The sequence below is a fragment of the Cyprinus carpio genome, chromosome B17 (genome assembly GCF_018340385.1).
Source record: "Cyprinus carpio isolate SPL01 chromosome B17, ASM1834038v1, whole genome shotgun sequence".
NCBI classification, from domain to species: domain Eukaryota; kingdom Metazoa; phylum Chordata; class Actinopteri; order Cypriniformes; family Cyprinidae; genus Cyprinus; species Cyprinus carpio.
The window spans coordinates 22,371,186-22,396,336 of record NC_056613.1 but is presented as its reverse complement, the minus strand read 5'-3'; the positions used below and the strand labels follow the sequence as shown (position 1 = coordinate 22,396,336).

Below are 25,151 nucleotides of genomic sequence, written 5' to 3'. Positions count from 1 at the left end.
TCCAAGAGGGTACATCTCCTGTGTAGTTTGCATCCAATGGTTCGGCTGACAAACAAGTTTGGGAAGCTCTGAAGCTGAAGAGAGGAGCGTCATTTCCAAAAGTACATGCAGCGCTCAAGAGGTTGTTGCAGAGAGAGAAAAGGCCTGTCTATCGCCTCCTGGAGGAGAAAGGAAGAATGACGAGGCTGAGCTGGCCTTTGTCACACCGCAAGCAGAAAGAAGGCACAGAGAAAGCAAAAAAACATAAAAAAAAAAAAAAAGGATGAGGCAGCAGTCAGTTCAAAAGGGTAAAGGAAGAAGCATGAAAGCTGAGCCTTGGATAAGTGTGTTAGCTGAAGGAAAAGCAAAAGCTTACAGCACCTGGTATTCCCAGGCGGTCTCCCATCCAAGTACTAACCAGGCCCGACCCTGCTTAGCTTCCGAGATCGGACGAGATCGGGCGTGCTCAGGGTGGTATGGCCGTAAGCGAGTACTACTCAACAGTCAGCTATTTAAACAAGACAGACACGGGCAGGTGAAAGAAAGACAGACCCCTTTCTACTCGAGTGTTTTCGTGTCTTTTAAAAGTCTTCCCTTTTTTCTTTCCAAAGAAAAATTCACGCTTTCATCAGACTTCCACTCAGCATTTCTGCCGTAACATCGATTAAGAGAAAAACAACGTGTCAACTCCTCCCTCTTTTTCATGCCTTCAGTCATACATACATACTGTACATACATTAATTCATTCATTCATTCATTCGTTCGTTAATAAATTAAGTAATAAATACAATTGAAAGGCAAAAATCAATGGTTCTGACAGGCACTTTGATTGGAAGTAAATGGGGGTGAATTTCTAAACGATTTAAAAACAAAAATATCATGCCAATGTTTAATATGAATTAAATTAAGTGAAAGAAATAAGTAGCAATAAAAATATACATTTAAATAAATAAATTCAAAAATCAGTGTTGGGGTGATGCTCTTTGAGTGGAATGTAAACGGGGGAGTATTTTTGAACTTTATATCAGAAATGTCATCTGGTTAAAATAAAACAAAATAAAATAAACATTTTAAATAAATAAATAAATAAATAAATACATTTTGCGGTGTGGCACTTTGAGTGGAGGTAAATGGGGATTAATTTAATGATTTAAAAACAGCAATTCCATACTTGGTTAAATTAAACTAAATTAAATTAATAAAAAAAAGTAAATTCATTTTTTTATTAATAAAATGTACCTAAATAAATAAAATCCACATTGAGTGGAAGAAAATAAGGATGAATTTAATTATTTTAAAAACAGAAATGTCATGCCCTTTGTTTCGGGGGGAAAAAATATAGAAAATAAACAGAAATCTGACAAAGTTGTGTTACAATCACTCTACAGTGAAAAAAAACAAAAAAACAACAACATGTCAGCTAGTCCCTCTTTTTCATAAATAAATAATAAATCAGGGTTCCTCAAATCTTGCCCTGGAGGGCCAGTGTGCTGCAGAGTTTAGCTTCAACCCTGATCAAACTCACCTTTTTCTAAAGATCCTGAAGACAATGATTAGCATGCTGAGGTGTGTTTGATTAAGGTTAGAGCTGAACTCTGCAGAAAAGTGGATGTCGTGGGCCATATTTGAGCATTCCTGAAACAGAAAAAGGCAACAACGAATGTTTCAGTGAGGCACCCTGAGTGGAAGTATATAGGGGCCTAATTTTGAATGATTTAAAAACAGAGAGGCCATGCATATGTTTTCCTAAAATAAATAAATATTCGCTCTTGGGTTAATGCTTGTTTTTTTTTTTTTTTTGACTGATGAAACTCTCTTGTCCTGTTTCCAAATACTGAAAAAGTATCCAAAAAAAAAAAAAAAAAAAACTGACATATTTTATTTGTTTACTTACAAGTCATTTGACCCCTCACCAACATCAGAGTAACATGAACAGGAGAATGTGTTTTGTCGAAAAATTATTGAAATGTTAACTCAAAATCCAAGAGGGTACATCTCCTGTGTAGTTTGCATCCAAGGGTTCGGCTGACAAACAAGTTTGGGAAGCGCTGAAGCTGAAGAGAGGAGCGTCATTTCCAAAAGTACATGCAGCGCTCAAGAGGTTGTTGCAGAGAGAGAAAAGGCCTGTCTATCGCCTCCTGGAGGAGAAAGGGAAGAATGACGAGGCTGAGCTGGCCTTTGTCACACCGCAAGCAGAAAGAAGGCACAGAGAAAGCAAAAAAACATAAAAAAAAAAAATAAGGATGAGGCAGCAGTCAGTTTAAAAGGGTAAAGGAAGAAGCATGAAAGCTGTGCCTAAAAAAATTACATCACCTGAAATAAAAACAAAAAAGCTTACAGCACCTGGTATTCCCAGGCGGTCTCCCATCCAAGTACTAACCAGGCCCGACCCTGCTTAGCTTCCGAGATCGGACGAGATCGGGCGTGCTCAGGGCGGTATGGCCGTAAGCGAGTACTACACTCAACAGTCAGCATTTAAACAAGAGACACGGGCAGGTGAAAGAAAGACAGACCCCTTTCTACTCGAGTGTTTTCGTGTCTTTTAAAAGTCTTCCCTTTTTCTTCTCCCCAAGAAAAATTCACGCTTTCATCAGACTTCCACTCAGCATTTCTGCCGTAACTTCGATTAAGAGAAAAACAACGTGTCAACTCCTCCCTCTTTTTCATGCCTTCAGTCATACATACATACTGTACATACATTAATTCATTCATTCATTCATTCATTCGTTAATAAATTAAGTAATAAATACAATTGAAAGGCAAAAATCAATGGTGCTGACGGGCACTTTGATTGGAAGTAAATGGGGGTGAATTTCTAAACGATTTAAAAACAAAAATATCATGCCAATGTTTAATATGAATTAAATTAAGTGAAAGAAATAAGTAGCAATAAAAATATACATTTAAATAAATAAATTCAAAAATCAGTGTTGGGGTGATGCTCTTTGAGTGGAATGTAAACGGGGGAGTATTTTTGAACTTTATATCAGAAATGTCATCTGGTTAAAATAAAACAAAATAAAATAAACATTTTAAATAAATAAATAAATAAATAAATACATTTTGCGGTGTGTGGCACTTTGAGTGGAGGTAAATGGGGATTAATTTAATGATTTAAAAACAGCAATTCCATACTTGGTTAAATTAAACTAAATTAAATTAATAAAAAAAAAAAGTAAATTCATTTTTTTTATTAATAAAATGTACCTAAATAAATAAAATCCACATTGGGGCGAGGCACTTTGAGTGGAAGAAAATAAAGATGAATTTAATTATTTTAAAAACAGAAATGTCATGCCCTTTGTTTCGGGGGGGAAAAAATATAGAAAATAAACAGAAATCTGACAAAGTTGTGTTACAATCACTCTACAGTGAAAAAAAAAAAAAAAAAAAAACATGTCAGCTAGTCCCTCTTTTTCATAAATAAATAATAAATCAGGGTTCCTCAAATCTTGCCCTGGAGGGCCAGTGTGGCAGAGTTTAGCTTCAACCCTGATCAAACTCACCTTTTTCTAAAGATCCTGAAGACAATGATTAGCATGCTGAGGTGTGTTTGATTAAGGTTAGAGCTGAACTCTGCAGGAAAAGTGGATGTCGTGGGCCATATTTGAGCATTCCTGAAACAGAAAAAGGCAACAACGAATGTTTCAGTGAGGCACCCTGAGTGGAAGTATATAGGGGCCTAATTTTGAATGATTTAAAAACAGAGAGGCCATGCATATGTTTTCCTAAAATAAATAAATATTCGCTCTTGGGTTAATGCTTGTTTTTTTTTTGACCTGATGAAACTCTCTTGTCCTGTTTCCAAATACTGAAAAAGTATCCAAAAAAAAAAAAAAAAACCTGACATATTTTATTTGTTTACTTACAAGTCATTTGACCCCTCACCAACATCAGAGTAACATGAACAGGAGAATGTGTTTTGTCGATAAATTATTGAAATGTTAACTCAAAATCCAAGAGGGTACATCTCCTGTGTAGTTTGCATCCAAGGGTTCGGCTGACAAACAAGTTTGGGAAGCGCTGAAGCTGAAGAGAGGAGCGTCATTTCCAAAAGTACATGCAGCGCTCAAGAGGTTGTTGCAGAGAGAGAAATGGCCTGTCTATCGCCTCCTGGAGGAGAAAGGAAGAATGACGAGGCTGAGCTGGCCTTTGTCACACCGCAAGCAGAAAGAAGGCACAGAGAAAGCAAAAAAACATAAAAAAAAAAAAAAAGGATGATGCAGCAGTCAGTTTAAAAGGGTAAAGGAAGAAGCATGAAAGCCGAGCCTTGGACAAGTGTGTTAGCTGAAGGAAAAGCAAAAGCTTACAGCACCTGGTATTCCCAGGCGGTCTCCCATCCAAGTACTAACCAGGCCCGACCCTGCTTAGCTTCCGAGATCGGACTATATCTTTCTTTCTAAGGGTGGTATGGCCGTAAGCGAGTACTACACTCAACAGTCAGCTATTTAAACAAGACACACGGGCAGGTGAAAGAAAGACAGACCCCTTTCTACTCGAGTGTTTTCATGTCTTTTAAAAGTCTTCCCTTTTTCTTCTCCCCAAGAAAAATTCACGCTTTCATCAGACGTCCACTCAGCATTTCTGCCGTAACTTCGATTAAGAGAAAAACAACGTGTCAACTCCTCCCTCTTTTTCATGCCTTCAGTCATACATACATACTGTACATACATTAATTAATTCATTCATTCATTCGTATAATAAATTAAGTAATAAATACAATTGAAAGGCAAAAATCAATGGTGCTGACAGGCACTTTGATTGGAAGTAAATGGGGGTGAATTTCTAAACGATTTAAAAACAAAAAATATCATGCCAATGTTTAATATGAATTAAATTAAGTGAAAGAAATAAGTAGCAATAAAAAATATACATTTAAATAAATAAATTCAAAAATCAGTGTTGGGGTGATGCTCTTTGAGTGGAATGTAAACGGGGGAGTATTTTTGAACTTTATATCAGAAATGTCATCTGGTTAAAATAAAATAAAATAAAATAAAATAAACATTTTAAATAAATAAATAAATAAATACATTTTGCGGTGAGGCACTTTGAGTGGAGGTAAATGGGGATTAATTTAATGATTTAAAAACAGAAATTCCATACTTGGTTAAATTAAACTAAATTAAATTAATAAAAAAAAGTAAATTCATTTTTTTATTAATAAAATGTACCTAAATAAATAAAATCCACATTGGGGCGAGGCACTTTGAGTGGAAGAAAATAAGGATGAATTTAATTATTTTAAAAACAGAAATGTCATGCCCTTTGTTTCGGGGGAAAAAATATAGAAAATAAACAGAAATCTGACAAAGTTGTGTTACAATCACTCTACAGTGAAAAAAAAAAAAAAAAACAACATGTCAGCTAGTCCCTCTTTTTCATAAATAAATAATAAATCAGGGTTCCTCAAATCTTGCCCTGGAGGGCCAGTGTGCTGCAGAGTTTAGCTTCAACCCTGATCAAACTCACCTTTTTCTAAAGATCCTGAAGACAATGATTAGCATGCTGAGGTGTGTTTGATTAAGGTTAGAGCTGAACTCTGCAGAAAAGTGGATGTCGTGGGCCATATTTGAGCATTCCTGAAACAGAAAAAGGCAACAACGAATGTTTCAGTGAGGCACCCTGAGTGGAAGTATATAGGGGCCTAATTTTGAATGATTTAAAAACAGAGAGGCCATTCATATGTTTTCCTAAAATAAATAAATATTCGCTCTTGGGTTAATGCTTGTTTTTTTTTGACCTGATGAAACTCTCTTGTCCTGTTTCCAAATACTGAAAAAGTATCCAAAAAAAAAAAAAAAAAAAACCTGACATATTTTATTTGTTTACTTACAAGTCATTTGACCCCTCACCAACATCAGAGTAACATGAACAGGAGAATGTGTTTTGTCGATAAATTATTGAAATGTTAACTCAAAATCCAAGAGGGTACATCTCCTGTGTAGTTTGCATCAAAGGGTTCGGCTGACAAACAAGTTTGGGAAGCGCTGAAGCTGAAGAGAGGAGCGTCATTTCCAAAAGTACATGCAGCGCTCAAGAGGTTGTTGCAGAGAGAGAAAATGGCCTGTCTATCGCCTCCTGGAGGAGAAAGGAAGAATGACGAGGCTGAGCTGGCCTTTGTCACACCGCAAGCAGAAAGAAGGCACAGAGAAAGCAAAAAACATGAAAAAAAAAAAAAAAGGATGAAGCAGCAGTCAGTTTAAAAGGGTAAAGGAAGAAGCATGAAAGCTGAGCCTTGGATAAGTGTGTTAGCTGAAGGAAAAGCAAAAGCTTACAGCACCTGGTATTCCCAGGCGGTCTCCCATCCAAGTACTAACCAGGCCCGACCCTGCTTAGCTTCCGAGATCGGACGAGATCGGGCGTGCTCAGGGTGGTATGGCCGTAAGCGAGTACTACACTCAACAGTCAGCTATTTAAACAAGAGACACGGGCAGGTGAAAGGAAAGACAGACCCCTTTCTACTCGAGTGTTTTCGTGTCTTTTAAAAGTCTTCCCTTTTTCTTTCTCCCCAAGAAAAATTCACGCTTTCATCAGACTTCCACTCAGCATTTCTGCCGTAACATCGATTAAGAGAAAAACACAACGTGTCAACTCCTCCCTCTTTTTCATGCCTTCAGTCATACATACATACTGTACATACATTAATTCATTCATTCGTTAATAAATTAGTTAATAAATTAAGTAATAAATACAATTGAAAGGCAAAAATCAATGGTGCTGACGGGCACACTTTGATTGGAAGTAAATGGGGGTGAATTTCTAAACGATTTAAAAACAAAAATATCATGCCAATGTTTAATATGAATTAAATTAAGTGAAAGAAATAAGTAGCAATAAAAATATACATTTAAATAAATAAATTCAAAAATCAGTGTTGGGGTGATGCTCTTTGAGTGGAATGTAAACGGGGAGTATTTTTTTTGAAACTTTATATCAGAAATGTCATCTGGTTAAAATAATACAAAATAAAATAAACATTTTAAATAAAAATAAATAAATAAATACATTTTTGCGGTGTGGCACTTTGAGTGGAGGTAAATGGGGATTAATTTAATGATTTAAAAACAGAAATTCCATACTTGGTTAAATTAAACTAAATTAAATTAATAAAAAAAAGTAAATTCATTTTTTTTTATTAATAAAATTTACCTAAATAAATAAAATCCACATTGGGGCGAGGCACTTTGAGTGGAAGAAAATAAAGATGAATTTAATTATTTTAAAAACAGAAATGTCATGCCCTTTGTTTCGGGGGGGAAAAATATAGAAAATAAACAGAAATCTGACAAAGTTGTGTTACAATCACTCTACAGTGAAAAAAAAACAAAACAACATGTCAGCTAGTCCCTCTTTTTCATAAATAAATAATAAATCAGGGTTCCTCAAATCTTGCCCTGGAGGGCCAGTGTGCTGCAGAGGTTTAGCTTCAACCCTGATCAAACTCACCTTTTTCTAAAGATCCTGAAGACAATGATTAGCATGCTGAGGTGTGTTTGATTAAGGTTAGAGCTGAACTCTGCAGAAAAGTGGATGTCGTGGGCCATATTTGAGCATTCCTGAAACAGAAAAAGGCAACAACGAATGTTTCAGTGAGGCACCCTGAGTGGAAGTATATAGGGGCCTAATTTTGAATGATTTAAAAACAGAGAGGCCATGCATATGTTTTCCTAAAATAAATAAATATTCGCTCTTGGGTTAATGCTTGTTTTTTTTTTTGACCTGATGAAACTCTCTTGTCCTGTTTCCAAATACTGAAAAAGTATCCAAAAAAAAAAAAAAAAAAAAAAACTGACATATTTTATTTGTTTACTTACAAGTCATTTGACCCCTCACCAACATCAGAGTAACATGAACAGGAGAATGTGTTTTGTCGGTAAATTATTGAAATGTTAACTCAAAATCCAAGAGGGTACATCTCCTGTGTAGTTTGCATCCAAGGGTTCGGCTGACAAACAAGTTTGGGAAGCTCTGAAGCTGAAGAGAGGAGCGTCATTTCCAAAAGTACATGCAGCGCTCAAGAGGTTGTTGCAGAGAGAGAAAAGGCCTGTCTATCGCCTCCTGGAGGAGAAAGGAAGAATGACGAGGCTGAGCTGGCCTTTGTCACACCGCAAGCAGAAAGAAGGCACAGAGAAAGCAAAAAAAATAAAAAAAAAAAAAAAAAAAAAAAAAAAAAGATGAGCAGCAGTCAGTTTAAAAGGGTAAAGGAAGAAGCATGAAAGCTGTGCCTTGGATAAGTGTGTTAGCTGAAGGAAAAGCAAAAGCTTACAGCACCTGGTATTCCCAGGCGGTCTCCCCCATCCAAGTACTAACCAGGCCCGACCCTGCTTAGCTTCCGAGATCGGACGAGATCGGGCGTGCTCAGGGTGGTATGGCCGTAAGCGAGTACTACACTCAACAGTCAGCTATTTAAACAAGACACACGGGCAGGTGAAAGAAAGACAGACCCCTTTCTACTCGAGTGTTTTCATGTCTTTTAAAAGTCTTCCCTTTTTCTTCTCCCCAAGAAAAATCACGCTTTCATCAGACTTCCACTCAGCATTGCTGCCGTCACATCGATTAAGAGAAAAAAAACGTGTCAACTCCTCCCTCTTTTTCATGCCTTCAGTCATACATACATACTGTACATACATACATTAATTCATTCATTCATTCATTCATTAATAAATTAAGTAATAAATACAATTGAAAGGCAAAAATCAATGGTGCTGACAGGCACCTTGATTGGAAGTAAATGGGGGTGAATTTCTAAACGATTTAAAAACAAAAATATCATGCCAATGTTTAATATGAATTACATTAAGTGAAAGAAATAAGTAGCAATAAAAATATACATTTAAATAAATAAATTCAAAAATCAGTGTTGGGGTGATGCTCTTTGAGTGGAATGTAAACGGGGGAGTATTTTTGAACTTTATATCAGAAATGTCATCTGGGTTAAAATAAAACAAAATAAAATAAACATTTTAAATAAATAAATAAATAAATAAATACATTTTGCGGTGTGGCACTTTGAGTGGAGGTAAATGGGGATTAATTTAATGATTTAAAAACAGCAATTCCATACTTGGTTAAATTAAACTAAATTAAATTAATAAAAAAAAGTAAATTCATTTTTTTTATTAATAAAATTTACCTAAATAAATAAAATCCACATTGGGGCGAGGCACTTTGAGTGGAAGAAAATAAAGATGAATTTAATTATTTTAAAAACAGAAATGTCATGCCCTTTGTTTCGGGGGGGAAAAAATAAGAAAATAAAAACAGAAATCTGACAAAGTTGTGTTACAATCACTCTACAGTGAAAAAAAAAAAAAAAAACAACATGTCAGCTAGTCCCTCTTTTTCATAAATAAATAATAAATCAGGGTTCCTCAAATCTTGCCCTGGAGGGCCAGTGTGCTGCAGAGTTTAGCTTCAACCCTGATCAAACTCACCCTTTTTCTAAAGATCCTGAAGACAATGATTAGCATGCTGAGGTGTGTTTGATTAAGGTTAGAGCTGAACTCTGCAGAAAAGTGGATGTCGTGGGCCATATTTGAGCATTCCTGAAACAGAAAAAGGCAACAACGAATGTTTCAGTGAGGCACCCAGAGTGGAAGTATATAGGGGCCTAATTTTGAATGATTTAAAAACAGAGAGGCCATGCATATGTTTTCCTAAAATAAATAAATATTCGCTCTTGGGTTGATGCTAAAAATTTTTTTTTTGACCTGATGAAACTCTCTTGTCCTGTTTCCAAATACTGAAAAAGTATCCAAAAAAAAAAAAAAAAAAACCTGACATATTTTATTTGTTTACTTACAAGTCATTTGACCCCTCACCAACATCAGAGTAACATGAACAGGAGAATGTTTTTGTCGATAAATTATTGAAATGTTAACTCAAAATCCAAGAGGGTACATCTCCTGTGTAGTTTGCATCCAAGGGTTCGGCTGACAAACAAGTTTGGGAAGCGCTGAACCTCAAGAAAGAAAAATCAATAACAAAAATACATACATCTCTCAAGACACACCTAAAGAAAAAAAAAAAAGCCTGTCTATCGCCTCCCTGGAGGAGAAAGGAAGAATGACGAGGCTGAGCTGGCCTTTGTCACACCGCAAGCAGAAAGAAGGCACAGAGAAACCAAAAAAACATGAAAAAAAAAATCAAAAAAAAAAGGATGAGGCAGCAGTCAGTTTAAAAGGGTAAAGGAAGAAGCATGAAAGCTGTGCCTTGGATAAGTGTGTTAGCTGAAGGAAAAGCAAAAGCTTACAGCACCTGGTATTCCCAGGCGGTCTCCCATCCAAGTACTAACCAGGCCCGACCCTGCTTAGCTTCCGAGATCAGACGAGATCGGGCGTGCTCAGGGGTGGTATGGCCGTAAGCGAGTACTACACTCAACAGTCAGCTATTTAAACAAGAGACACGGGCAGGTGAAAGAAAGACAGACCCCTTTCTACTCGAGTGTTTTCGTGTCTTTTAAAAGTCTTCCCTTTTTCTTCTCCCCAAGAAAAATTCACGCTTTCATCAGACTTCCACTCAGCATTTCTGCCGTAACATCGATTAAGAGAAAAACAACGTGTCAACTCCTCCCTCTTTTTTCTTCATGCCTTCAGTCATACATACATACTGTACATACATTCATTCATTCATTCATTCATTCGTTAATAAATTAAGTAATAAATACAATTGAAAGGCAAAAATCAATGGTGCTGACAGGCACTTTGATTGGAAGTAAATGGGGGTGAATTTCTAAACGATTTAAAAACAAAAATATCATGCCAATGTTTAATATGAATTAAATTAAGTGAAAGAAATAAGTAGCAATAAAAAATATACATTTAAATAAATAAATTCAAAAATCAGTGTTGGGGTGATGCTCTTTGAGTGGAATGTAAACGGGGGAGTATTTTTGAACTTTATATCAGAAATGTCATCTGGTTAAAATAATACAAAATAAAATAAACATTTTAAATAAATAAATAAATAAATAAATTTTGCGGTGTGGCACTTTGAGTGGAGGTAAATGGGGATTAATTTAATGATTTAAAAACAGCAATTCCATACTTGGTTAAATTAAACTAAATTAAATTAATAAAAAAAAAGTAAATTCATTTTTTTATTAATAAAATGTACCTAAATAAATAAAATCCACATTGAGTGGAAGAAAATAAAGATGAATTTAATTATTTTAAAAACAGAAATGTCATGCCCTTTGTTTCGGGGGGGAAAAATATAGAAAATAAACAGAAATCTGACAAAGTTGTGTTACAATCACTCTACAGTGAAAAAAAAAACAAAACAACATGTCAGCTAGTCCCTCTTTTTCATAAATAAATAATAAATCAGGGTTCCTCAAATCTTGCCCTGGAGGGCCAGTGTGCTGCAGAGTTTAGCTTCAACCCTGATCAAACTCACCTTTTTCTAAAAGATCCTGAAGACAATGATTAGCATGCTGAGGTGTGTTTGATTAAGGTTAGAGCTGAACTCTGCAGAAAAGTGGATGTCGTGGGCCATATTTGAGCATTCCTGAAACAGAAAAAGGCAACAACGAATGTTTCAGTGAGGCACCCTGAGTGGAAGTATATAGGGGCCTAATTTTGAATGATTTAAAAACAGAGAGGCCATGCATATGTTTTCCTAAAATAAATAAATATTCGCTCTTGGGTTAATGCTTGTTTTTTTTTGACCTGATGAAACTCTCTTGTCCTGTTTCCAAATACTGAAAAAGTATCCAAAAAAAAAAAAAAAAAAACTGACATATTTTATTTGTTTACTTACAAGTCATTTGACCCCTCACCAACATCAGAGTAACATGAACAGGAGAATGTGTTTTGTCGATAAATTATTGAAATGTTAACTCAAAATCCAAGAGGGTACATCTCCTGTGTAGTTTGCATCCAAGGGTTCGGCTGACAAACAAGTTTGGGAAGCGCTGAAGCTGAAGAGAGGAGCGTCATTTCCAAAAGTACATGCAGCGCTCAAGAGGTTGTTGCACAGAGAGAAAAATGGCCTGTCTATCGCCTCCTGGAGGAGAAAGGAAGAATGACGAGGCTGAGCTGGCCTTTGTCACACCGCAAGCAGAAAGAAGGCACAGAGAAAGCAAAAAAAAAAAAAAAAAAAAAAAAAAAAAAAAAAAAGGATGCTGCAGTCAGTTTAAAAAAGGTAAAGGAAGAAGCATGAAAGCTGTGCCTTGGATAAGTGTGTTAGCTGAAGGAAAAGCAAAAGCTTACAGCACCTGGTATTCCCAGGCGGTCTCCCATCCAAGTACTAACCAGGCCCGACCCTGCTTAGCTTCCGAGATCGGACGAGATCGGGCGTGCTCAGGGTGGTATGGCCGTAAGCGAGTACTACACTCAACAGTCAGCTATTTAAACAAGAGACACGGGCAGGTGAAAGAAAGACAGACCCCTTTCTACTCGAGTGTTTTCATGTCTTTTAAAAGTCTTCCCTTTTTCTTCTCCCCAAGAAAAATTCACGCTTTCATCAGACTTCCACTCAGCATTTCTGCCGTGACTTCGATTAAGAGAAAAACAACGTGTCAACTCCTCCCTCTTTTTCATGCCTTCAGTCATACATACATACTGTACATACATTCATTCATTCATTCATTCATTCATTCATTCGTTAATAAATTAAGTAATAAATACAATTGAAAGGCAAAAATCAATGGTGCTGACAGGGCACTTTGATTGGAAGTAAATGGGGGTGAATTTCTAAACGATTTAAAAACAAAAATATCATGCCAATGTTTAATATGAATTACATTAAGTGAAAGAAATAAGTAGCAATAAAAATATACATTTAAATAAATAAATTCAAAAATCAGTGTTGGGGTGATGTTCTTTGAGTGGAATGTAAACGGGGGAGTATTTTTGAACTTTATATCAGAAATGTCATCTGGTTAAAATAAAATAAAATAAACATTTTAAATAAATAAAATAAAAATAAATACATTTTGCGGTGTGGCACTTTGAGTGGAGGTAAATGGGGATTAATTTAATGATTTAAAAACAGCAATTCCATACTTGGTTAAATTAAACTAAATTAAATTAATAAAAAAAAGTAAATTCATTTTTTTTATTAATAAAATTTACCTAAATAAATAAAATCCACATTGGGGCGAGGCACTTTGAGTGGAAGAAAATAAAGATGAATTTAATTATTTTAAAAACAGAAATGTCATGCCCTTTGTTTCGGGGGGAAAAAATATAGAAAATAAACAGAAATCTGACAAAGTTGTGTTACAATCACTCTACAGTGAAAAACAAAAAAACAAAACAACATGTCAGCTAGTCCCTCTTTTTCATAAATAAATAATAAATCAGGGTTCCTCAAATCTTGCCCTGGAGGGCCAGTGTGCTGCAGAGTTTAGCTTCAACCCTGATCAAACTCACCTTTTTCTAAAGATCCTGAAGACCAATGATTAGCATGCTGAGGTGTGTTTTTGATTAAGGTTAGAGCTGAACTCTGCAGAAAAGTGGATGTCGTGGGCCATATTTGAGCATTCCTGAAACAGAAAAAGCCAACAACGAATGTTTCAGTGAGGCACCCTGAGTGGAAGTATATAGGGGGCCTAATTTTGAATGATTTAAAAACAGAGAGGCCATGCATATGTTTTCCTAAAATAAATAAATATTCGCTCTTGGGTTAATGCTAAAAAATTTTTTTTTGACCTGATGAAACTCTCTTGTCCTGTTTCCAAATACTGAAAAAGTATCCAAAAAAAAAAAAAAAAAAAAAACCTGACATATTTTATTTGTTTACTTACAAGTCATTTGACCCCTCACCAACATCAGAGTAACATGAACAGGAGAATGTGTTTTGTCGATAAATTATTGAAATGTTAACTCAAAATCCAAGAGGGTACATCTCCTGTGTAGTTTGCATCCAAGGATTCGGCTGACAAACAAGTTTGGGAAGCGGCTGAAGCTGAAGAGAGGAGCGTCATTTCCAAAAGTACATGCAGCGCTCAAGAGAGTTGTCGCAGAGAGAGAAATGGCCTGTCTATCGCCTCCTGGAGGAGAAAGGAAGAATGACGAGGCTGAGCTGGCCTTTGTCACACCGCAAGCAGAAAGAAGGCACAGAGAAAGCAAAAAAACATAAAAAAAAAAAAAAAAAATAAGGATGAGGCAGCAGTCAGTTTAAAAGGGTAAAGGAAGAAGCATGAAAGCTGTGCCTTGGATAAGTGTGTTAGCTGAAGGAAAAGCAAAAGCTTACAGCACCTGGTATTCCCAGGCGGTCTCCCATCCAAGTACTAACCAGGCCCGACCCTGCTTAGCTTCCGAGATCGGACGAGATCGGGCGTGCTCAGGGTGTTATGGCCGTAAGCGAGTACTACACTCAACAGTCAGCTATTTAAACAAGACACACGGGCAGGTGAAAGAAAGACAGACCCCTTTCTACTCGAGTGTTTTCATGTCTTTTAAAAGTCTTCCCTTTTTCTTCTCCCCAAGAAAAATTCACGCTTTCATCAGACTTCCACTCAGCATTTCTGCCATAACATCGATTAAGAGAAAAACAACGTGTCAACTCCTCCCTCTCTTTTTCATGCCTTCAGTCATACATACATACTGTACATACATTAATTCATTCATTCATTCATTATTCGTTAATAAATTAAGTAATAAATACAATTGAAAGGCAAAAATCAATGGTGCTGACAGGCACCTTTGATTGGAAGTAAATGGGGGTGAATTTCTAAACGATTTAAAAACAAAAATATCATGCCAATGTTTAATATGAATTAAATTAAGTGAAAGAAATAAGTAGCAATAAAAATATACATTTAAATAAATAAATTCAAAAATCAGTGTTGGGGTGATGCTCTTTGAGTGGAATGTAAACGGGGGAGTATTTTTGAACTTTATATCAGAAATGTCATCTGGTTAAAATAAAACAAAATAAAATAAACATTTTAAATAAATAAATAAATAAATACATTTTGCGGTGTGGCACTTTGAGTGGAGGTAAATGGGGATTAATTTAATGATTTAAAAACAGCAATTCCATACTTGGTTAAATTAAACTAAATTAAATTAATAAAAAAAAGTAAATTCATTTTTTTATTAATAAAATGTACCTAAATAAATAAAATCCACATTGGGGCGAGGCACTTTGAGTGGAAGAAAATAAAGATGAATTTAATTATTTTAAAAACAGAAATGTCATGCCCTTTGTTTCGGGGGGAAAAAATATAGAAAATAAACAGAAATCTGACAAAGTTGTGTTACAATCACTCTACAGTGAAAAAAAAACAAAACAACATGTCAGCTAGTCCCTCTTTTTCATAAATAAATAATAAATCAGGGTTCCTCAAATCTTGCCCTGGAGGGCCAGTGTGCTGCAGAGTTTAGCTTCAACCCTGATCAAACTCACCTTTTTCTAAAGATCCTGAAGACAATGATTAGCATGCTGAGGTGTGTTTGATTAAGGTTAGAGCTGAACTCTGCAGAAAAGTGGATGTCGTGGGCCATATTTGAGCATTCCTGAAACAGAAAAAGGCAACAACGAATGTTTCAGTGAGGCACCCTGAGTGGAAGTATATAGGGGCCTAATTTTGAATGATTTAAAAACAGAGAGGCCATGCATATGTTTTCCTAAAATAAATAAATATTCGCTCTTGGGTTGATGCTTGTTTTTTTTTTTTGACCTGATGAAACTCTCTTGTCCTGTTTCCAAATACTGAAAAAGTATCCAAAAAAAAAAAAAAAAAACCCTGACATATTTTATTTGTTTACTTACAAGTCATTTGACCCCTCACCAACATCAGAGTAACATGAACAGGAGAATGTGTTTTGTCGGTAAATTATTGAAATGTTAACTCAAAATCCAAGAGGGTACATCTCCTGTGTAGTTTGCATCCAAGGGTTCGGCTGACAAACAAGTTTGGGAAGCGCTGAAGCTGAAGAGAGGAGCGTCATTTCCAAAAGTACATGCAGCGCTCAAGAGGTTGTTGCAGAGAAAAGGCCTGTCTATCGCCTCCTGGAGGAGAAAGGAAGAATGACGAGGCTGAGCTGGCCTTTGTCACACCGCAAGCAGAAAGAAGGCACAGAGAAAGCAAAAAAAAAATCGAAAAAAAACATAAAAAAAAAAAATAAGGATGAGGCAGCAGTCAGTTTAAAAGGGTAAAGGAAGAAGCATGAAAGCTGTGCCTTGGATAAGTGTGTTAGCTGAAGGAAAAGCAAAAGCTTACAGCACCTGGTATTCCCAGGCGGTCTCCCATCCAAGTACTAACCAGGCCCGACCCTGCTTAGCTTCCGAGATCGGACGAGATCGGGCGTGCTCAGGGTGGTATGGCCGTAAGCGAGTACTACACTCAACAGTCAGCTATTTAAACAAGACACACGGGCAGGTGAAAGAAAGACAGACCCCTTTCTACTCGAGTGTTTTCGTGTCTTTTAAAAGTCTTCCCTTTTTCTTCTCCCCAAGAAAAATTCACGCTTTCATCAGACTTCCACTCAGCATTTCTGCCGTAACTTCGATTAAGAGAAAAACAACGTGTCAACTCCTCCCTCTTTTTCATGCCTTCAGTCATACATACATACTGTACATACATTAATTCATTCATTCATTCATTCGTTAATAAATTAAGTAATAAATACAATTGAAAGGCAAAAATCAATGGTGCTGACAGGCACTTTGATTGGAAGTAAATGGGGGTGAATTTCTAAACGATTTAAAAACAAAAATATCATGCCAATGTTTAATATGAATTAAATTAAGTGAAAGAAATAAGTAGCAATAAAAATATACATTTAAATAAATAAATTCAAAAATCAGTGTTGGGGTGATGCTCTTTGAGTGGAATGTAAACGGGGGAGTATTTTTGAACTTTATATCAGAAATGTCATCTGGTTAAAATAAAACAAAATAAAATAAACATTTTAAATAAATAAATAAATAAATAAATACATTTTGCGGTGTGGCACTTTGAGTGGAGGTAAATGGGGATTAATTTAATGATTTAAAAACAGAAATTCCATACTTGGTTAAATTAAACTAAATTAAATTAATAAAAAAAAGTAAATCCATTTTTTTTATTAATAAAATTTACCTAAATAAATAAAATCCACATTGGGGCGAGGCACTTTGAGTGGAAGAAAATAAAGATGAATTTAATTATTTTAAAAACAGAAATGTCATGCCCTTTGTTTCGGGGGGAAAAAATATAGAAAATAAACAGAAATCTGACAAAGTTGTGTTACAATCACTCTACAGTGAAAAAAAAAAAAAAAAAACAACAACATGTCAGCTAGTCCCTCTTTTTCATAAATAAATAATAAATCAGGGTTCCTCAAATCGTGCCCTGGAGGGCCAGTGTGCTGCAGAGTTTAGCTTCAACCCTGATCAAACTCACCTTTTTCTAAAGATCCTGAAGACAATGATTAGCATGCTGAGGTGTGTTTGATTAAGGTTAGAGCTGAACTCTGCAGAAAAGTGGATGTCGTGGGCCATATTTGAGCATTCCTGAAACAGAAAAAGGCAACAACGAATGTTTCAGTGAGGCACCCTGAGTGGAAGTATATAGGGGCCTAATTTTGAATGATTTAAAAACAGAGAGGCCATGCATATGTTTTCCTAAAATAAATAAATATTCGCTCTTGGGTTAATGCTTGTTTTTTTTTGACCTGATGAAACAAGGGATCACTGAAAATGTGACTAGCAGTTATTTAAACAATGTCTGTTACTGGTATCACTGTTTTGGGATTTTTTTCATCTCCCCTTGAATTCCTATTGGTGGATCACTGAAAATGTGACTAGCAGTTATTTAAACAATGTCTGTTATGTCCGTCTTTGCTCTATCTTCACAACATCCTTTGCCTAAACAAATTCTAATTAGCTTCAGTTTTCATGTTTTAATAAAAAATTATATATGTCCAAAAATATATATATATATAACTCCAGTAGTCTTCACTTTGAATGATGAGGAAATCAACTAAACTAATGTTTTCTTCATTTAAACATGGCTACACAGCAGCACTCATGTTATATCTTGGGTAACAGAAACATATGTGTGTAGTCTTGATTTGCAATCATTAGTAATATGTGCTTGTTTCAATATTGTTTCAATATTGAATATTTATAATATACAGAATGTTGCTTAAATATTCAAAATAATATCTGATATAATTATATCAATGCAGGGGTCTCCAACCCTGCTCCTGGAGAGCTACTGCCCTGCAGATTTTAGCTCCAACCCCAATCAAACACATCCAGAACCAGCTTATCGAAGTGTTCACTGATATTTACACTAATTTTAAATAAAAAATAGATGTGCTGTTGAAAAAGTTAAATAATGTTTGTTGGTCAATCAGCCATATGCCGTCAGCACTTTACAGGCATATACATGTATGGGCCTCTTGTGTTTTATTACTTGGCTCACTATAGGTGGAATTATGGCACTGATTCTGTACTGACTAAAAAGATCAGACTAATTTGGGCCACACTTCAGCTGTTTGTTTGCGTCAGATCTGTGCTAAAGGAAATTAGCTTGACTAACTATTAGTAATATATCAAACATTTCTTCATCAGAAATCATGCAGCAGAAAATTGCATTAAGCAGCAAAAATTAACACAGCCAAATGTCTGCCAAAAAAGGTGCCAAATGGGAATAAAAAGCTCCTTGAAGCAACAATATAATAAAAAAATAATAAGAATAATAAATTATTGACATATCCCATTTAATTAGTTTGATCAGAGATGCCCAGTTCAGACAATGAAACATACAATAGGCTATCCTCATGTCAAATATATTGCAATATTTACATTCGGGCCACGATTTTAAAACAAATTTATTGGTTTTTGGCCCCTCGTATTAAAGAGGTTGGACACCTCAGGCTCTGCGATAGATGATTTACAGTGCATTGTTCATTTCGCTAACCAATGAATCTTGAATCTCTCTGGAGGAGTCGACTCAGCGATGCTTCGGTCTGTGTTTGTCTTCGCGTTGTCAGCCATATTAGCGCCCTCCTCCATCTCGACCACCGCTAACTCCAGGACATGCGTGTGTCAGGCCGGCTGTAGGGACGAAGAGGCTAAACGTTTTCGATCTGTTTGAAAGAACGGTATCATATCCACACAATGGAGGCCGTCAAGGCGTTTAACGGCGAGGTTTGTATGATATTCACTTGTATGAATGTAGACACGATAAACTCGAGGGTAGGCCGCTGTTGTCATCAAGCCGGTTTCATGGTGCAGACCATGTATTTCTTACATAATCACAACATTTAATATTAAAAAGTGTGTTGGGTATGTTTGAATCTTTGCGTTGTACTTTAAACATTGAAAGATAAAATACTTCATACTCCAGATTATTGTAAGTTAGTTAGCTTGCCTTTTTTTGTTCGTCATCAGTGCTCAGCATGTTGACGAAAACTGGTCAGGCAACTAAACGTAACATGTATGTATTTCATTATCTATAGTATTTTATTGCTTAGTTATATTTAATGTGAGCCCTATTTTATGAAGTCCTCTTCATACAAATGCTAATGTTTCCGCTTGGTGAGCAGCCTACCTAGACAACGTTAGGGCATCATAGGCCCTAGTTATCAGCGTTTTTCGGCATCACGCGCGCGTTTCGAATGAGCACAAAAACACTGCAGCCCCGGGAAAGGCATGGGATGACCTAAAATATTGTAGGTTGTCCTAATAGGCTTTGAGACACGGCCTTTGTTGTTGTTGTTTTTTTTTATGCAACTGGATTGCTAACAGTTAGCAGCAGACGATCAGAAGTGCTACTGATCTTTATTGGCATCAGTAACGTTAGTTCTACGAAAAACATCAATGGAACCTTTAAAGGTTTTATATAATATTAAAAAAAATGTGCTTTAGGTTAATAAAATGTTCTTTGCACGAAGTAAAAAAGGTTCTTTGAGGGACCCCCCCCCCACAGAGCCTTGGAAACCTTAATTTAAAAGTGTAACATAACTTTAACCTTAGTTTTATTTTTATAGAGTTAAGTTTTTGTATGAAGTAGCTCATGTAGGTCATATCATCTAACTAAATAGCTAAGTGTTTTCTGTATGAATCCACTAGGGCTATCTGCATTTGAAATTGGAATTAAAAACACTTAATGAGCTATTATGTGTATTTTTATTTTAAGCAGCGTGAATTATGAACATGTAACGAAATTGCCCAAAAAATAATCAAAAATAAATTAAAAGTATATCATATCATCTTAATGACTTAAAGCAGACTGTTGTCTAAAAGAGGACAATGAGATTTTAATACACAAGATTGAAGTATTACAGTATTTTTTAGTGTGTATACATATAGTGTAAATACATGAATGCATGCAGGTCACATTGGTATAAACTGATAACATTGATAATAAAGAATGTTAAATTGCAATGTTTAATGTTTTTCAGCTGTACTCACTGAATGAATACAAGCCACCGATCTCCAAAGCAAAGATGACCCAGATTACAAAATCAGCAATTAAAGCTATAAAGGTAAGTTTAATAACAAGGTAACATAACATTACAGCAGTTTGTATGGAGTCCCTCAGCTTATAACTCAATTCTCACTTATGATGTAGTCTTAGATTTATCCCCAACACATTTTAAATTATGACTCAAGCAGTGCACAAGCCAATAATGGCATTATTGTCTTATTTCTAAAAGATTTAGCTATAGTTCAGCCTAAAATGAAAATGCATGGATATGGATTCAGGGCTTGCAAAATCTAATGCAGATCTCCCGCAGGTCCTTAAAACTCTTGAAGTGAGGCAATAAAAAGATTTAAATATGTTAAATAGTATAAGAAATGTCTTAATTATAATTTCAAGAGGTCTTACAGTTGGGGACGGAAAGACAAAGAGTCGCGATACGGCTGGATTAAGGATTAATACTTCAAAAGGATGTCTTTATTTGAATGTATCTGAAGGGAACCGACTGTCCTCAGAAACATGTCTTATGTCTTTATTTGAATGTATCTGAAGGGAACCGACTGTCCTCAGAAACATGTCTTTGGCATTTTTATTTAATTTTACTTATAATTCCTGATAAAGCAGCGTTTATTAGCGCTGAGCTGCTTTGTGTACAGCCGTAACCAGGGAAACCGCAATATTTCAGCGCTCCTAAAGCTCCACCTCGTGGCAGAGAATGAATTTGTTGTTTATTGTCAGATCAATGCAAATATCAACTCATGTTTTTATGCAGCAAACACTATGAGAAAGAATAAATGAGAAAGAAGTTAATGTGCCTTCTAAAAATCTAAACAATTAAGACGTTTTAAATGGATATAATTTATATGCTTGATTTATCCCTTTTCATAAAAATTTTTGTTTTTGAGAAAACCTGTATCTGAACTGTAAATCATGTAATATTATGGCTCAATACTGTATGTTACCATAGACATTGTCCAACACCACTCATACGGTGTTCATTTTACTTGGGGAGCTCTTAAAATGGGTCATAAATTGCCTTAAATTTAAAACTCCTATCTGATTTTCTATATTAAAAAAAGGTCTTTTTTTTTATTTGGGCTTGTTAAATTAATTTTCGGGCTACCAAAATCTCAAGAGTACCTGCCCAAAGGGCTACCAGGGATTTTTACATTTTGCGAGCCCTGGAATGAATTATTAAAGATAGCTATAACATTGTACAAGCTGAGCCTGTAAAAGGGTTGACATGCAGCTGACTTCTTTTAACCAGGGTGAATCTTTAGTATTTTTCTTTACTACAGAGAAATACAGATTCAGAGTATGTGCTATGTTTGAACTCAGGTCGGCGGAGCTGCAGTTGCGCTACATGTCGGTGTATTAACAACAAAAGGCTATCATCGTCAAAATTTACATGATAATGTAAATAAACATTAAAATTGTGTGTGTTTGTAAAAAGGATTAAGCCATGGTTGCAGTGACTCATTTGTTAATGAAAATAGGCACAAATGAATTATCATCGATTAATCTGGTCTGTGAGCGAAGAACCGAGAACCTCTGTCACTGGTTTATTTTTACTGTAGTTTAAAATGCAGTTCAGTGCAGTCAAAATCATTTGAGCTGCAAAAGAAGCATTATTGACAGAACTCGAAATTTGTGCAGTACCTCTTATGGATTTAAAACTGATAATTTGTTCCTGTTAATAACAAATGGCAAACAGAGTGGAATCTATATACAGTGAATAGACTGCATGAAATTAGCCCCAGTGTTGGAAAAAGAAATTTCTATCAATTTTCAAACTGATGTGATAAGGTTGTTTATACTCTCCTTAGAACAGTTCCTTCCAGGATGACACACAAGTTTTAAATACTAGGAGAAGATCCTCCAGCTTGTTCTCTCTGCCCAAACCCTTTGTCCATGAGACATTGTTTATTAGATTGTGCTGGTTTTAAAGGCCAGTTTGTACTTCTGCGTCGGGTGCGCGTAGTAGGTATGGCGTAGCATACGCATCGACGTGTACCATACGTCGTACCCTTCGCCGTACCCTGACGCGCACCTCCTCAAAAATGTAACTACGCGTCGCGACGACGCGGACTGCAAGATCTGTGATTGGTCGGCTTGGTAGTATCACGTTTCCTCCTACGCATTTCCGAAATGATCTTCTGCACTATGGGCCGCCCGCCATTTTTAAATTCTGAAATTCAGTGAACAGCCAACATGGAAATGGACCAAGTGACCGAGCGATTAATTGAAGAAGTGAGGAAATACAGCCATCTGTATGACTCCTCCTCTTTCAGTCGCCATTGTTCGTAGAAGCCCGCGAGGATCGAGGAATGTAAACACAGTGGAACCCGCTCGCATCAACTAGTTTCGGCGGTGTAACTGCAGAGCAAAACAGACATACGCAGAAGTATAAATGCTCACGACGGCGTCGCCTACGTGCGTAGCCTACGACGTACACTACGGCGTACACTCGACGCAGAAGTATAAATTGGCCTTAACAGTTAGGAAAAAAAATTATTTTAGTGAGTAAACTCTTTTGAAGAGTTTTTTATCAGAGTTAAGACAAATACAGTTTTAGAGTTTTTAGAAAAAATTAATTGTAAAAACGTGATATAATTCAGCCATACATTTTCTCTCCATGAAAATGGTGACAGAAGCTAGCAAAATCAGTTGAAAAATAGTTTGAGTATACTGCTGTGGGAAAGAGAGCAATTTATTTACTGCTTGAAAGATAGTTATAAGCAGTTTAATCAGTTGTTTTGGACAGATTGCATGTGCTCTTTAAAGGATCATGAAACTACAAAATACTTTTACTAAGATTTTAGCAGATTTAGCAAATTTAAATTTAATTTTAATTGTTGGAGAGAACTGGTTTATTTTGAGCTTTTTTGTGCTATTTTCAAATTCCGGGTTTAAAACCTACGTTGTCTTGAGATCACAGTTTGTGACGTGATAAAGTATATACAAATAAAAATATATACATAATATATGTATAAGGGCTGGGACGAGACACTAATCTGTCGATTCAGCGCTATCCCGATACTTGTGTGCCAATTCAAAATCTTGCTATAATTGAGTATTACGATTATATAACTATTGCGAATATAGATTAAATTTTGTTTGCTTATTAAAGACTAGACAGTGGAAAATCATACCCTTAAAGACACCTTATATGATGAGTCATATTAACAAAAACAATGCATCACATCTTTCTGAACTTTTATTTCAAGAGCATATACATAGTGAATATTTTAAAGTACCTTGAACCATTAAACTTTCAAGTACTTAAACCCTGAATTTGCAAATGAGTATAATAGTCAAATGTTCAACAAAATGAGTAGAAAAATACTCTCTGAAAGAAAATAAAGTGCTATTTACTTTGCATACCATTTTAGTCATGTTTTCCTGGCAGTGTGTAAAATCCAAAGTGTTTCCACACTTGGGATTCAAAACGTGAAGGTGCAGAAAGAATTTTCAAAGGGGTTTGATCCTCTGCCTCCATCATGGTTTTGCTTTCTTGTGCCGGCTTGAAACAGCTATGACGTCATCTAACACAGTGGCACTGTGCAAACCGATCGTTGTATGACATCAAAGCAACCCCAAGAGCTACAGAGAGCAGATGGCTCCGCATTTCATTTCATGCTTTTGATGTCATATGCAGATCGGTCTGCACAGTGCTGCTTCAAGTCGAACAGATGTATACATTTCGCCCTCTGTTGGAATAAAAGCGGTAACTTCTCCCCTCCACCTCTTAGGAAAAGTAAAATAATTAAATATAAATCCATTATGCATTAAACCAGTTGATTTTTAAATAGTTTAAAAAAGAATCGCTATTATTAGGTGAATCTAATTTTTTTTTTTTCACCCCTAAAAAAAAAAAAAAAAAAAAAAAAAACTGTAGTGAGAACTAAATGATGCTGAAACGTGGGGTTTCATGATCCTTTAATACACTACCTCATGTCCACATGACCATATTCAGTTCAGACATTCTTCACATAATGTAAGTAATGGTGACTTTACTGAATAACTATAACTGTAACTGTGTTGATAACATATAGTGGGGAATAAAAAAATTAAATGCCGCCTCGGCATGGTTTACAGAGGACTGTGATGTCTGTTCCTGCAGAATATTCTGCCTCATAAGTTAACACTTAACATGTGCTTTATCAGTTATAATGTGATTTTTAAACTGTCCTGTTGCTATAAAACTATGGACAAGCAGTTGTTATGCTTTCAGTAATGTAATTTCTGTTAAGCGCTCTATCTTTTTGAATGAAGTGGGTGCTCTCTGTTGTGTCTTCTGCAAGTATTTTGTTTATCTCCTCTTCAGATAAACAGACGGAGAAATAGTTGCATCAATTTGATTATGTACTTAACTTTTTCATGGAGAGTATGAGACAACAGAGTGCTAACAGAGAGAAAGTGCCCACCCACACGCTCTTCTGATTTACTTTGTTTTGTGATTAATTTTGTTGCGTGATTGATTAATTTTGTTGTGTCTGGTGTGAATAGATAAAATTGCTTGTCAGTGGAATCCTGTCGTATCGTGACAAGCTGATAGTAGTTATTCTGCTGCCTTTAGCAGTAAAATTTAATGTACTTGAAGAATTTCTATTTTAGGATAATTGGAAGTCCTTAGTTATTTGGAAAACTTTGTCCTAAGCCATCCTAAACTTTAGGCCTTGATGGTAATAACATTCTTCCTACTTTTCGTCATAGTCTCTTTTTTTAAAAAGTGAAATTAAGCCGTATAAAACAGCGCGCAGCTCTCCTCATATAAGTTCAAAGCACAAAGAGAAGAGAT

At 35.8% G+C, this 25,151-nt stretch overlaps 1 protein-coding gene, 8 non-coding genes and 1 pseudogene across 9 annotated transcripts in view; 1 reads left to right on the top strand and 9 right to left on the bottom strand.

The window, feature by feature from the left end:
* Positions 1–348: 348 nt before the first annotated feature.
* On the bottom strand, positions 349–467 carry LOC122140305. The gene has a single exon (XR_006156980.1). It is a non-coding gene; the product is annotated as a 5S ribosomal RNA (ribosomal RNA).
* A 1,843-nt stretch (positions 468–2,310) lies between these two features.
* Positions 2,311–2,429, bottom strand: LOC122140306. Its single transcript, XR_006156981.1, has one exon. It is a non-coding gene; the product is annotated as a 5S ribosomal RNA (ribosomal RNA).
* A 1,853-nt stretch (positions 2,430–4,282) lies between these two features.
* On the bottom strand, positions 4,283–4,401 carry LOC122140290 (annotated as a pseudogene).
* A 1,849-nt stretch (positions 4,402–6,250) lies between these two features.
* Positions 6,251–6,369, bottom strand: LOC122140302. The gene has a single exon (XR_006156977.1). It is a non-coding gene; the product is annotated as a 5S ribosomal RNA (ribosomal RNA).
* Positions 6,370–8,241: 1,872 nt separating this feature from the next.
* Positions 8,242–8,362, bottom strand: LOC122140289. The gene has a single exon (XR_006156967.1). It is a non-coding gene; the product is annotated as a 5S ribosomal RNA (ribosomal RNA).
* A 1,865-nt stretch (positions 8,363–10,227) lies between these two features.
* On the bottom strand, positions 10,228–10,347 carry LOC122140288. Its single transcript, XR_006156966.1, has one exon. It is a non-coding gene; the product is annotated as a 5S ribosomal RNA (ribosomal RNA).
* A 1,840-nt stretch (positions 10,348–12,187) lies between these two features.
* LOC122140291 lies at positions 12,188–12,306 on the bottom strand. The gene has a single exon (XR_006156968.1). It is a non-coding gene; the product is annotated as a 5S ribosomal RNA (ribosomal RNA).
* Positions 12,307–14,174: 1,868 nt separating this feature from the next.
* Positions 14,175–14,293, bottom strand: LOC122140287. Its single transcript, XR_006156964.1, has one exon. It is a non-coding gene; the product is annotated as a 5S ribosomal RNA (ribosomal RNA).
* A 1,856-nt stretch (positions 14,294–16,149) lies between these two features.
* On the bottom strand, positions 16,150–16,268 carry LOC122140286. Its single transcript, XR_006156963.1, has one exon. It is a non-coding gene; the product is annotated as a 5S ribosomal RNA (ribosomal RNA).
* Positions 16,269–18,879: 2,611 nt separating this feature from the next.
* Positions 18,880–25,151, top strand: part of scaf8 (SR-related CTD-associated factor 8) — a 53,164-nt gene continuing 46,892 nt past the window's right edge. Inside the window, exons 1-2 of the mRNA XM_042742846.1 lie at positions 18,880–19,074; positions 20,331–20,414. Coding sequence (XP_042598780.1) covers positions 19,045–19,074; positions 20,331–20,414 — 114 coding nt within the window. The 5' untranslated portion in view covers positions 18,880–19,044. The remainder of the gene's footprint in view (positions 19,075–20,330; positions 20,415–25,151) is intronic.